Source organism: Colobus angolensis, unplaced genomic scaffold, assembly GCF_000951035.1.
Source record: "Colobus angolensis palliatus isolate OR3802 unplaced genomic scaffold, Cang.pa_1.0 Scaffold44, whole genome shotgun sequence".
In the NCBI taxonomy this organism is placed as follows: Eukaryota; Metazoa; Chordata; class Mammalia; order Primates; family Cercopithecidae; genus Colobus; species Colobus angolensis.
Genome location: NW_012117821.1, coordinates 478181 through 490849, shown reverse-complemented (window position 1 = coordinate 490849; position 12669 = coordinate 478181). Strand labels below are relative to the sequence as shown.

General features: G+C 54.1%; 1 protein-coding gene and 1 pseudogene across 1 annotated transcript in view; one reads left to right on the top strand and one right to left on the bottom strand.

Moving 5' to 3' along the window:
- Positions 1 to 12669, top strand: part of EHMT1 (euchromatic histone-lysine N-methyltransferase 1) — a 170994-nt gene that overhangs the window by 114660 nt on the left and 43665 nt on the right. Inside the window, exons 11-15 of the mRNA XM_011957223.1 lie at positions 343 to 486; positions 1819 to 2045; positions 3091 to 3264; positions 4805 to 4887; positions 6026 to 6132. Coding sequence (XP_011812613.1) covers positions 343 to 486; positions 1819 to 2045; positions 3091 to 3264; positions 4805 to 4887; positions 6026 to 6132 — 735 coding nt within the window. The remainder of the gene's footprint in view (positions 1 to 342; positions 487 to 1818; positions 2046 to 3090; positions 3265 to 4804; positions 4888 to 6025; positions 6133 to 12669) is intronic.
- Positions 10131 to 12500, bottom strand: LOC105522781 (annotated as a pseudogene).

Sequence of the window (12669 nt, the reverse complement as noted above, 5' to 3'; positions counted from 1 at the left end):
CCTGGATCTGGTGGGAGTGGGCGCGCCTGGCCTCCTGGATCTGGTGGGAGTGGGCGCGCCTGGCCCCTGGATCTGGTGGGAGTGGGCGTGCCTCGCCCCCTGGATCTGGTGGGAGTGGGTAGCAGATGGTGGGCGTCTCCGTCTCTGGGCTCCCTGTGTGTCCCCAATGCTGGCAGACGTATAGCAGGTACCCACAAAGCCAAGCTGGCCTTGCAGGGCTCGGCTCAGTCAGCCCACACCTGCTGAGCAGCTCCTTTGTGCCTGCACTGCCCAGCACCTGGTGGGAGGGAATGCTGGCCTCTCGTGACTCTGACACTGACCACCAGTCTTGTCTGATTGCAGTTGGGCCGGTGCACAAACAGCGTGGTCAAGTATGAGCTGATGCGCCCATCCAACAAGGCCCCTCTCCTTGTGCTGTGTGAAGACCACCGGGGCCGCATGGTGAAGCACCAGTGCTGTCCCGGCTGTGGCTACTTCTGCACAGCGGTAAGAGCCCAGTCGGGCGGCCTCTGTGTCCTCCAGAGGCTTGCTGTCTGCTCACTGGTGCTGGTTCCTGTCCTGTGTCCACCTGCTGTCGTGTGGTCCAGCAGCTTGACCCAGGTCTGGTGTCTGTCTGGAGGTCTCCAGTGTGTCACAAGCCCCTCACCACCGCTCTCGAGCCCCAGTGCCTTAGACACTTTCACCTCCAACCCCCATTTCCCTCCTTCCACCTGCAAGCCGCTTTCGGAGATGACTAGGACGGTGTGACCTGGACTTCCAGGCCGGAGGAGGGAAGTGGGGGTCAGGGGTGAAGGTGTCTAAGGCCCTGGGGCTTGAGAGCAGTGGTGAGGGGCTTGTGACGCACTGAAGACTCCAGGTGGAGGCTGTACTGAGGACGTTCACCACCCATGACGAGGGTGTACAGAGCACGCAGCTCCCAGGAGAGGCAGCACCACCCTGCTGTGCCCTGGGCAGTTTCTGCTGGGATCTTGGGTCATCTGTGACCTCACTGTCAAGCATCTGTGCTCAGCTGTGCCCAGGGCCCCCTGAGAATGGGCTGCTTCCCTATGGAGCTCCCTTGTGTGGGCATCCTTGTGCATGTAGGGAGAGTGTGTGTGTGTGTGTGCGTGCGTGCACATCTGTGTGAGCCTCTGCCTGTCAGTGTCTGTGTGTGTGCGTCTGTGTGTGTGAGTGTTTGGGTGTGAGCTTCAGGCACCCAGAGATGCCCTGCTGCCCCTTTGTGAACCTGGGCCAAGAGCTTCCACTTTTGGGGGCTTTTCTTTGGACTTCACACTTTGCATGTCCTCCCCATCTTCAAACATCCTTTTTTTGCTTCTGCTACATCTGTTTATCTCTGACTTTCTGCAAGAAAATGCTATTCTTATGGCTGTGTGCTCCTCCCCGAGGCTCACCTGGGTCGCCAAACCACATCTGCTGCACTGCCGGGCACTGGGGCAGCTCCAGCTGATGCTGTGCCCTGAGGTTCTGTCGTCTGGCCCTGTCCCTATCCGCCCTTCAGAATAGGGGCCTTCTGGGTCCTTCTTTAGTTTAGGCCTTCTCTTTGTGGGCAGCCTCAGCTTTCCTGGGCCTGGGTGGGTCGGAGGCAGCCAAGTGACCTCTGTCTGGCTTCAGCTTCCTCTCTGTGGGGCGAGAGCACCACGGGAAGCATCGTTCCTCCTTCTTAACGATGCCTCAGGCCAAGACTGGACCCCACCCCGACCCATGGCTCACTCTGCAGACCGCCCAATGTGGGATGCGGTGCCAGTTTAGTAGTACTTTATTTTTCCAAAAACTAACCCCAATTAAAACAAAACATTTTTGTTGTCCTCCCATTTTTAGGGTAATTTTATGGAGTGTCAGCCCGAGAGCAGCATCTCTCACCGTTTCCACAAAGACTGTGCCTCTCGAGTCAATAACGCCAGCTATTGTCCCCACTGTGGGGAGGAGAGCTCCAAGGCCAAAGAGGTGACGATAGCTAAAGCAGACACCACCTCTACCGTGACACCAGTCCCCGGGCAGGAGAAGGGCTCAGCCCTGGAGGGCAGGGCCGACACCACAACGGGCAGGTACCTGGCACAGGCTCTGGCTGGGCTCTCCAGTCGTTCACCTGAAAAGGTTTCAGTTGTTATTTTAACATTATTGCTTTCTGCTGTTTTTTCCAGAAGTCTCTGAGCTGATGCTGATGCTCATGGTGATTTCTGACATTTAAGACACTGAAATTCATTTATTGCCATTTGTACATACGTTGCTTTCTTTCAGTTTGGTTATGTAGATAGATCCATTTGCCTGTTTTGAACCGGTTTTCACAGCACCCCCATTGATGTAGCCCTGTGGTGTTTCTGTTGCTGGCACAGTCCCGTCAGTACACAGGCGATAGATGAGTGGTAGCTGCTGCAGTCTGTGACTGAGTTCTGTGGCATTAAGGTTTGAAGGCCTTAGCTGAAGACAAAAAAAGTATCAAATAATTAGAAGTATTCATATTAGACAGATGTAGTTGTCTTCCTGAAAGAGTCCAGTAGAAACAGCTGAAAACTTTTTAGAGCTCAAGAGTCAGTAAGAGGATCTGATAAGAAGAGGTAGAAGCCACTTGCCTTCTTCCTTACCAGAAGTTTCCTACCTGAGAATGAAATTATGAAAGAGATCCTTTCAAAACAGCAACAAAATCTGTCACTACCCAGCAAAACAAAAGAACTTAAATGTGACACTAATATAAAGAACACGAAAACTTCCTTGAAGATTATTTAAAAGAGACTCAAATTGTGGACATGTTAAGCTGATTCCTTCCTATTATCCTGTAAATTTAATGCACTTTGAATCAAAATTCCAGTGGGATTTCCTTTTCTTGGGGGTGGGCAGTGGACTTGATAGATTCAGCTTGAAGCTCATTCATGAGAATGATTTTGAACACGCTGCCCAGAAGTCTAGGAAAAGCTGCTCTGGTATTCTCAGGAGATTTGGTTCTGAATCTTGAACCATTGCATCCAGGGACTCAGCGGACAGTAAGCAAATCTGCAGCTCTCACTTAGAAAACAGCGCACTGGGGCAGTCAGAGTCGGAACAGGCCATGTTTCATGTTTTCATAAACGTTTCCCCGATTTCCTCCCACTGAAGTGCTGCTGGGCCACTGCTCTCGGAGGACGACAAGCTGCAGGGTACAGCCTCCCACATGCCCGAGGGCTTTGATCCAACGGGACCTGCTGGGCTCGGGAGGCCAACCCCTGGCCTTTCCCAGGGACCAGGGAAGGAAACCTTGGAGAGTGCTCTCATCGCCCTCGACTCGGAAAAGTAAGACCTGATGTGTGATTGCAGAGATGTCTCAGGGCCTGTTTTAATGTGCACCCCGTGTTTTTCCCCATGGCGTCATTTTAGCACTTTTCAGCTTTTTGATTAATGCTGTTTATTAGAATAATTTGTATATTTTCACACTATTTTGGGAAATCATTGCAAATTACTGTCCTCTGCATTATATTAAGAGCAACATGTGACACCTTTGAAGTCCTAAGTGAGGAGGTAGTCTTGGTGAGCTTTGACAAACATTTCCTGGTTGCTGTTGACCCTGAACTGCCCTTAGGTCATGAGAGCAGACACTGCTTCTGCTGCCTTGGCACCGTTTTCCTCCCAGGCCCCACCACATCTGTGCAATGCAAGGGTTGGGCCAAGGGGCCCTCCAGGCTTTCCTGACAGCTCGCAGAAACCCAACCCACCTCGTCCTCCTCTCAGCATTGCCCCCCCAGGGAGGCAGACCAACCCTCTTCATCCTTCTCTCAGCATTGCCCCCCCGGGAGGCAGACCAGACTGTGGCACCGAGGCTTGTGTTGGCCTCCTTCCTGGAGCTCCCCTCTGTCTGCCTCCAGCCTCACCTCTGAGCCTGTTCCTGAAGTGACGGTGCCATCCACCGATGCCCACAGGCCCTGCTCACTGACCAGACCCCAGACTGTTCCCGACCCCCACTCTCTCCCCCATCCCTTGGTGATTGTGTTAGTCTGCTTTGGTGTCAATATAAAGAAATGCCTAGGGCTGGATAATTTATAAAGAAAGGAGGCTTAATTGGCTCACAGTTCTCCAGACTGTACAGGAGAGGTGATGCTGGCCAATCTGCTCCTTGGGAGGCCTCAGGAAGCTACAGTCATGGTGGAAGGCAAAGCAGGAGGAGTAGCAAGAGACAGAGAAGGGGAGGCTCCCATACTCTTAAGTGACCAGATCTTGTGGGAACTGACTGAGCAGGAACTCACTCATCACCAGGGGGAGGGATGACGCGAAGCCACTCATGAGAGATCTGCCTCCAGGACCCAGTCCCCTCCTACCAGGTCTCGCCTCCAGCACTGGAGGTCACACTTCACCATGAGGTTTGGGAGGGACACAGGTCTAAACCATATCGGTTATCAGCTTAGTCATCGAGTTAAGGTTTCAAAGCAAAAGTGCCAGCGTTGCCAGCTCTCACTGCCCCAGGCATCTTCTATAGTGCGAGCTGTGCCCTCACTCATGACCACGCTGTGTGGGCTCATCCTGGCTGGGGCTGGTCTTGGCTGTGCTGAGCATAGCTGAGGTCCTTGGGGCCTGCCGCGACCCTGTTCCCCTGCCTCCTGCGCTGGTTCTGTCGTCATGTTGTGTAAAGGCCTCACAGTGTGTAGCGTTCTCCTGCAGTGACTGGGAAGGCAGTGTCTTGTTCTGCAGCTTTTACCACGAGATATCTCAAGACTGGTGGGTTTGCACTTGAGCTTGTGGGGCTGGTGGGCAGACGTCCCCTGGGCCTTCCAGCCTTCAGCTTCACGTGTGGGACGCGGAGCCCCATGCTGACCCAACTGTTGTCCTGTGCTTCCCACAGACCCAAGAAGCTTCGCTTCCACCCAAAGCAGCTGTACTTCTCCGCCAGGCAAGGGGAGCTTCAGAAGGTGCTCCTCATGCTGGGTAAGTGCCTTCCTGCCACCCGGGCACACGCGACCAGTCCTGTGGCACTGAAAGAAGCCGAGAGCAGTTGTTGCCCCTTCCTCAGAAGGCTGGTCTCATTTTGATTTTCTGTTTCTGTGTCTCTGAGTTCTCTGCTGAGTGTGAAGAGGTTGCCCACTGGTGTTGAGGCTTTTTATGGTATTCATATTCAGTTATGCAGGATGGTAGAACTATTCTCTACGAAGTTCTAATTTTTAAAAAGGAATTAGGAATGCGATTATTAAATCAAGCAGAAATGTAGATGAAGGAAAAGCAAAACTAGTGAGTTGGGGCCCTGCTGAGTTGTGTGGTGATGGCGGCAGCTGGTGTCTCACCTGTGCTGATCAAAGCCGCTGTGGTGTGGACAAAGTAGGCTTCGGCTATAGGCAATTTATCACAGGCAAACCGATTGCATTAGATTTCTAATACCCGAAAGCGTGCTTGTGAGATAGAGTAGATAGAGCCTTCCCAGTGGTCATCGGGTCTCTGGGCTCATAGCTCTAGGCTTGATTTCTCTGACGTTCAACGTCTCTGGGTTGAAAAGGATGATTAAGAAGCCCTTTACTGGACAGTACGTCAAGTAAAAAGAAGCGGAACCATTTGCCCTTAAAAAAAGGTTTGTTTATGTTGACCAGCAGTTTTTTAATCATTTTTGTCACAGACTTCACACGACAATAAGGTCACCTCACTGCTCCATTGCTCACTGTCCCCTCAGACCTCCTGGGAAGTGACCGATGCTCAGGCCTCTGTCCCTGGCCTTGCTTGCTCCCCTAGGGTATGTCTGCCCTGGTCGGCTGCCTCACAGGTCCTGGGGTGGCCGTGGCCAGGACGCACGGAAATACAGAAGGAACCTCAGAGTTTGAGCAGGGCGGTAAAGGGAAGAGCGTGCCTTGCTGAGGTAGTTCTGACAGAGGGGCCTGCCTGTTCGATTCCACAGGAGACCAGCACACTCAATTCTCAAGTCCAGAGGATGGTGCTGTGGGCGGGTTGCGGCGTGGCTCGAGGTGGCTGTTTGTGTGGAAGCTGGTCATTTGTGAGTGCTTGCCAGCCATCGTGACAGTCCTGAGCTGGAGTCTGTGGCTACATCTGAAGTCATTAATAAAACTGTGTTTGTTCACAGTGGACGGAATTGACCCCAACTTCAAAATGGAGCACCAGAATAAGCGCTCCCCACTGCACGCCGCGGCGGAGGCTGGACACGTGGACATCTGCCACATGCTGGTTCAGGTTCGGTGGCACGGCGCCCTCCTAGGGCTCTTCACCTGCTCTCCTTTATTTTTATCAAAGCAAAATCGTACCACGTTTTTGGTTCTTCCATAGAACTGTATTCTTCCATAGAACTGTGGTTCTTCCATAGAACTGTGAAGCGGACACGGAATCAGCTTTTCTGCCTGAGTCCTGCAGGTGGATCAGTGCTTCCCACTGTTTCTTCCGGCATTTACCGCGGCCTTTGAGAAGAGCATGCTGCTGTTTGGCTGTTTCTTGATTTGCTTTCTTTGGTTTTGGTTTTGGTTCTTCACACTCATGACTTCCCCCTGGGGGAGCCAGGCACTCGCAGAGGCACGGACGCCCTTCCACAGCCCCGTTGACTGGCTCCCATTTTGTTTAGATAGATCATGTGTGCATTTTCAAGCTGAACCGTGTCATCTACAGGCATGTTGTGTCTGTCGTTAATCAGTGGCTTGTGTTTCTGTTGGTTGAGTTGACTCTGCCTCCTGCTAATTTATTCTGAACCATCTGAACACTGCCCGCTTTCTCTGGGTTCAGACACACAACTCTGTTTGTCCCCCTGTGATGTCCCTTCCCGGATGCCCGTGTTGGGTCTCCTGTTTCTCAGATGCCAGGTTTGAGTCTGGTGCGGTCTGACTTCTGATCCTTTGCATGTGACCTATTATTTGGAAACTTGAGGAACTTTCCTTGAACCCCACTGGTCTGAAGTTGCACCTCGTTGTAACATGGGTCTTTTTAGATCTACTGGGGCATTTGGTGCATGTGCTGTGCCCTTTCAGTGCAGAAATCCACACCTGTCAGTTCCAGGAGGATTTCCTGTGTGACTTCTGTGCCCGGGTCCTCTACCTGTCTCAGCTCTGTCCTGGGCCTCTCATAACTCAGGCGTGGAACCTTCTGGACCGATTTCGTGCCGTGGTCTGTTTTCTTGTCTTTTGGTTCTGCCTTCTAGGCAGCGTTCTCACCTTTAACTTCCAGCTCCTGGGGGATTTTTAACATGTGTGGTCACATTTTCAAATCCCAAGAATTCCTTTCTGCTCTCGGAGAGTTCCTCTTTCAGTAGTCTCTTGTTCTTCCCTTAGTTCTCTGATGATATTATGGTTACTTTGAAGTTTTATGCTGCTCTGTTTTAGTTTTTCTTATCTAAAGGTTTTCCTCAAATGCCCAGTGATTCTTGTTTATATTTAAAGTAAACTACTAAAAAGCCGGTGGTAGCTATTGCTTGCCGAGGGCTGTCACCTGCAGGGTGATCTGCAGGCCTGGCTGTTTTGTTGGGGCCCCCGGGCCCCACTGTCTGTGATGGACCTGTGCCCTCGGACCGCACCTGTCTCTGCCTTTCTTAGGGCCAGGAAGGAGAGAGTGACGGAGCGCGCCGTCTGCTGTGCTCACACCCACCTGCTGTGCAGCTGCCTCAGTCTGTCCCCCGTTTCTGGAGTCGTAACTGATGGTGTTTTGTTACTATTTATCTGGAGTGATTTTTCCCTCCTTTTATTCTGACCTTTTTCCCTCGTTTTTGGATATATGTGTTTTAAACATAGAACTTGATTTTTATAAATTTAGTCTAACCATCTAATGTCTTATATTGTAGTTTTAATTTCTAGCTGTCTCAGTCCATTTTCTCTTGCTGTAACAGAATACTTGAGACCGAGTCATTTATAAAGAAAATAAATTTATTTCTCACAGTTCTGCAGGCTGGGAAGCCCAAGGTCGAGGGGCTGCCTCTGGTGACTTCTGGTGAGGCCCTTGAGCTGTGCCTGAACACAGCCAGGAACCGCGCCAAGAGGGAGACGCTCCAGCACAGCCTTGCTGCGGACCAGGCCGCCCACACGGGAGCAGGTCCATTCCTGGGGGCTGACCCTGCCTTTCAGAAAGGCGTGGTGCCATCTTCGCAGCCTCATTGCCTCTTAAAGGCCTGGCCTCCCAACCTCATTGGGGCCCCCAACCTCAATAAATAAATCGCATTCAGACCAGAGTGCCAGCCTTTTGAAGCCAGTACTTTTTGGTCGTTCTTCTTGCCGTCTTTTGAATTGATTTTTATTTTGATTGTGCCATTTCTCTTCTCTCTGTTAGTCTGGAAGTTACAAACTTTCCACTTTTTGCCTCAGTGGTTCCTCTCAGTCTCACGTGCAGACTTGACCTACCAAGGTCAGGACTGAATGAGATGGTGATGGGGGAGCCAAGCCTCGGCAGGGGGTGAGGGAGGGAGCAGCTGAGGTGAACCGGGGTCCAGTAAGCCAGGGGTTGGTGGGGGGCTCCTGGAGGCTGAGAGGAAAGTGTGTCGTGAGAAGGGCTGAGCCGAGGTAGGCACTGGGGGCCAGCTCCATGCAGGAGGAGCCGCGGAGGCTGCTGGGTATGTCAGGGAGATGCAGGAAAGGATTCAGAGGCAGTGCGGTGGCCTCGAGACAAGTCACGGGGGCCGTGGTTCATGGTGAGACCATGAGGGAAGTGGCTGACCTGGTGGGAACAGGCTTATAGGAGGGGGTGAGGTCTGGGGCAACCGGGGGTCAGGGAGTGGGGGGTGGTCTTCTGGACACAGGCAGAGCTGGAGCGAGGGGTGGGCTGTTCAGGGCAGGAGTGATGCCAGGACATTCATAGTTGGCCCTCTGAGGAAGAGGAAGAGAGCGTGGTCTGGAAGAGGCAGGAGCTGGTGGTGTGGGGCTCGAGAGCAGATGCGGGTGGAGGGCCAGGCATCCGGCTGGGAGGCCTTGTGAGGGGTGCGGCGTGGTTCTGGTCTGTTGCGGATGGACCTGGATGGGGACAAGTGTGCAGAGCCACGTAGGGGAACGGGCCCACGGGAACAAGGGCTATATGAGCGCTGCCCCGATGGCCCCAGGAGCTGGGCGAGGCCATGAATGTGGCTGTGTTGAGCCCGTGAGGGTGGGGCATGCTGAGCCCGTGAGGGTGGGGCGTGCTGAGCCTGTTCTCCATGCCTACCGCTGGCTGTGGAGGCTTCTTGAAGACATTCTTCCTGTGCCTGGAATTCCAGGTTGCTGGTGGATTTCCTCAGGTCATGTAAGGAATGATGCCACTGTCTTCCGACTTGCATTCTTCCTCTTGAGAAATTACCTTGCCACTCCTTTGAAAGACACTGGTGTTCTCTTTGGCTTTCTTTTTTAAACATTAAAAAATTAAAAATATATATATGGTTGCATCATGCATACAGAAAAGTCCTTAAAATGTAAACATATGGTTAACAAATCATTCTATTATGGCCCTGACGTTCCTGCCCCCGTGAGACGCAGTGTTGCTGGCTCCCTGGACACCTGGTGGACACCTGAGTGCCCTCCCCGGGAACAGCAGCTGTTTTGGTCTCACCGCCCCGCATGTGCCTCGCGCAGTAGGATTCTGTTTGTTTGTGTCTAACCTTTATGCTGAGTTGTCTAGCGTGAGTTCCTTTGTGTCTGCTTCCGTCAGTCAGGAAAACAAGGGAGTGCAGAAACAGGACATGGCCGTGGGGCTGAGTGGCCTGGCCCTGCCGGGGCTCCCTGCTGACTGCCCGTGCTCTGTGCTTGCCTGAAACTCATCTTTGGGGAGGCTGAGTGAGGAGCACAGAGCTCTTCATTCTGTTTTATAGTTTCTTGTGAGTTTAGTGCTGTGAAATAAAATGATGTATTGGGAGGAAATCGAATCGTTATGTCCCTTGGTGCTGCTGTTCATCCAGTGCCCGGGGTCTGAGCAGCCTGGAACCACTTCAGATTAAATTTTTAGCCTGATGTTTAATTTGATGACCCGCCCTGCAGAACTTACTGTTGCTGGTCTTAGAGGGATTTCTATTTTTTCTTCCCCTTAGAATCTAAGCGGTTTTCCTGAGATTCTCCAGGAAGAGACCGATTGGCTTTATCTCTAGTTTGCCCTGAATCCAAGGGTGCTGTTTCCCAGGGGTTCAGCATTTGCAGGGGTGTCTCACATCTCACACCCACTCTTTGGGCAGGCTCTGGCCACACCAGTGAGGGCCTGTGGCGTCATCTCCCTCAGGCTCCGATCTTGGCAGCGTGGCGTCATCTCTCCTGGGCTCTGGTGTCAGTCATGTCTTTGAGCCAGGTCTCCTGCAGCAGCACAGGAGAGGGGTTTGTGTTCACCCTGCGAGAGGGTCCCCCGGAACCAGAGGGGTCCATGTTCACCCATCCCTTCAAGAGGGTCCTCTAGAACCAGAGGTCCCACTTGGCTTGAGTCTCTCCAGGGCTCCCTGTCCCCACTGCAGCACAGGCACTCAGCCATGTGTGGCTGTGTGTATTAAAAGTGAAGACGCGGCTGGGCGCGGTGGCTCAGGCCTGTAATCCCTGCACTTTGGGAGGCTGAGGAGGGCGGATCACGAGGTCAGGAGATCAAGACCATCCTGGCTAACACAGTGAAACCCCGTCTCTACTAAAGATACAAAAAATTAGCTGGGCCGAGGTGGCTCAGGTCTGTAATCCCAGCACTTTGGGAGGCTGAGGCGGGCGGATCACGAGGTCAGGAGATCAAGACCATCCTGGCTAACACAGTGAAACCCCGTCTCTACTAAAGATACAAAAAATTAGCTGGGCGCGGTGGCGGGCGCCTGTAGTCCCAGCTACTCGGGAGGCTGAGGCAGGAGAATGGCGTGAACCCGGGAGGCGCAGCTTGCAGAGAGCTCCGATCGCGCCCCTGCAATCCAGCCTGAGCGACAGAGCGAGACTCTGTCTCAAAAAAAAAACAAGTGAAGACACACCCTCAGTCACATGAGCTGTGCTCGGAGGGCTCAGTAGCCGTGTCGCCAGGGGCCGCTGCCTTGAGCGCAGACAGAGAAATCCATCATGCAGAAAGTGCTTCCCTGGCAGCCGACCTGGAGTCCACCCAGCCTTTTGCCGGTGCTGGGGGCATCAGTGTTCTGGCTCCCAGACTGGGGAGGGGCTCTGAGGGTCAGTCACGGAGCCTCCTAGGTGTCTGAGCTGCCTCAAGCACCCCGGGGCCTTTTCCCCACTGACTTGATCTGTGTTTTCGAACCTGTGGAGGCCGGAGCTGTGCCTCCATCTGCTGCGGCTCCGGGGGCTGCCGCCCTCTCACCTGCTGCCCTTTGGTGTCCTGGTCCCTCGTGCTGTCGGGTTTCACGCTGTGTCTGCGGTTTCTGGAGAGTGCTGAGCGAGGCGCCACACGCTCCCATCCGAAGTCACCACAGACTCATGTTTTCATCTGTCTGCTCTTCTGTCATCTCTCATTAAAAAAAAATGTTGTAAACTCCTTTACTGTTGTCTCCCCCACGCCCCTACCGAGACCATGTACGGTCCAGTCTTGATTCCCTAATCCCTTTTCCTGAAAAGGTGCTACCTCCTTCCCAGGCTGCATCTACCATTCAGTGACAGCTGCTGATGGATGGATGGGTGGTGGGCTGAGAAGAGGGGACTGGGAAGGGCTATTCCAGGCTCAGCCCTGCCCCCCACAGCCTTACCTCTGAGTATAGGGGAAACAGAGGCATGACTGACCAGGACCAGGGTCGTGCCAGCTGGGCCACGGCCACACCACACGTGGGGTAGTCCAGTAAACACTGTGGACTCCCAGCAAGGCTGCTGCCTCGTGTTTCGAGGCTGCTGGGGTTGCAGACACCCGCCTGGCCTTGGCTCCCTGTCAACAAGCTGGGGGTGGGAGCGGAAGGGAGGAGCGGCCCCTGTCCTAGGAGCCTCACAAGAGAGCAGCCAGCCTGGGCCAGGGGCCGCCAGGTCACGAGGGTGACTGACTCAAACGTCATAGATGCTTTTGTCGGGTGGTCTCCCCTGGAAGAGGGAGTCTAGATCCCAGAGCAGCACTGGGGGCCCTCGGGTTTCAGGGGCCACCCCCCGGTAGGCAGGGCTGGTTGACGGTGGACACTGGGGATAGGAGGTGGGTGGGGGTGCCAAGGTCATTACCGCATTGGGAGTGTAGATAGGCAAGTAGGAGGTGGACAGCTGCCCACCGAGGGAGGCCCTGTCTGCCCCGCTGGACAGCCCCCCAGGAACTGAGGTGCCCTGCAGTAAGTGGAGAAGCCAGGCCCTAGGCTCTGGGGAGAGGGTCGAGGGCCCGATGGCTCCCGCCGGCAGAGTCTCCCCCTCCACTCTTGTGGGGCCAGGAAGGGGGCAGAGAGGCCACAGAGGCCTCTCAGAGAAGGGCAGGGGTGGGGTGGGCACTGCCTTCTCCCCACTGTACCCCAAACCTGCCTGCAGAAGCTGGACTGCTCTGTGGCACCAGCCCTGGCCAGGATGCCCCTTCCCAGAGTCCCCTAGCAGGGACTGGATGCTGAAGCAATTGCTGGGTGGTGGCAGATGACTGAGCGACTGGTAGAGCCGGCCATGCAACACGCAGTGGGGGCCCAGGGCGTTGGCGAAGGCTCCACCTGCACCCGCTTCTGCCTGTGCCTCAGCCGGGGTGAGGCTCATGCAGGTGTAGGGAGGTTGCAGATGTAGGCATCTTGCAGGTGAAGGGAGATTGCAGGTTTAGGGGGCCTTGCAGGTGTGTAGGGCGGTTGCAGGTGTAGGGATCTTGTAGGTGAAGGGAGGTTGCAGGTTTAGGGGGCCTTGTAGGTGTAGGGAGGTTGCAGGTGTAGGG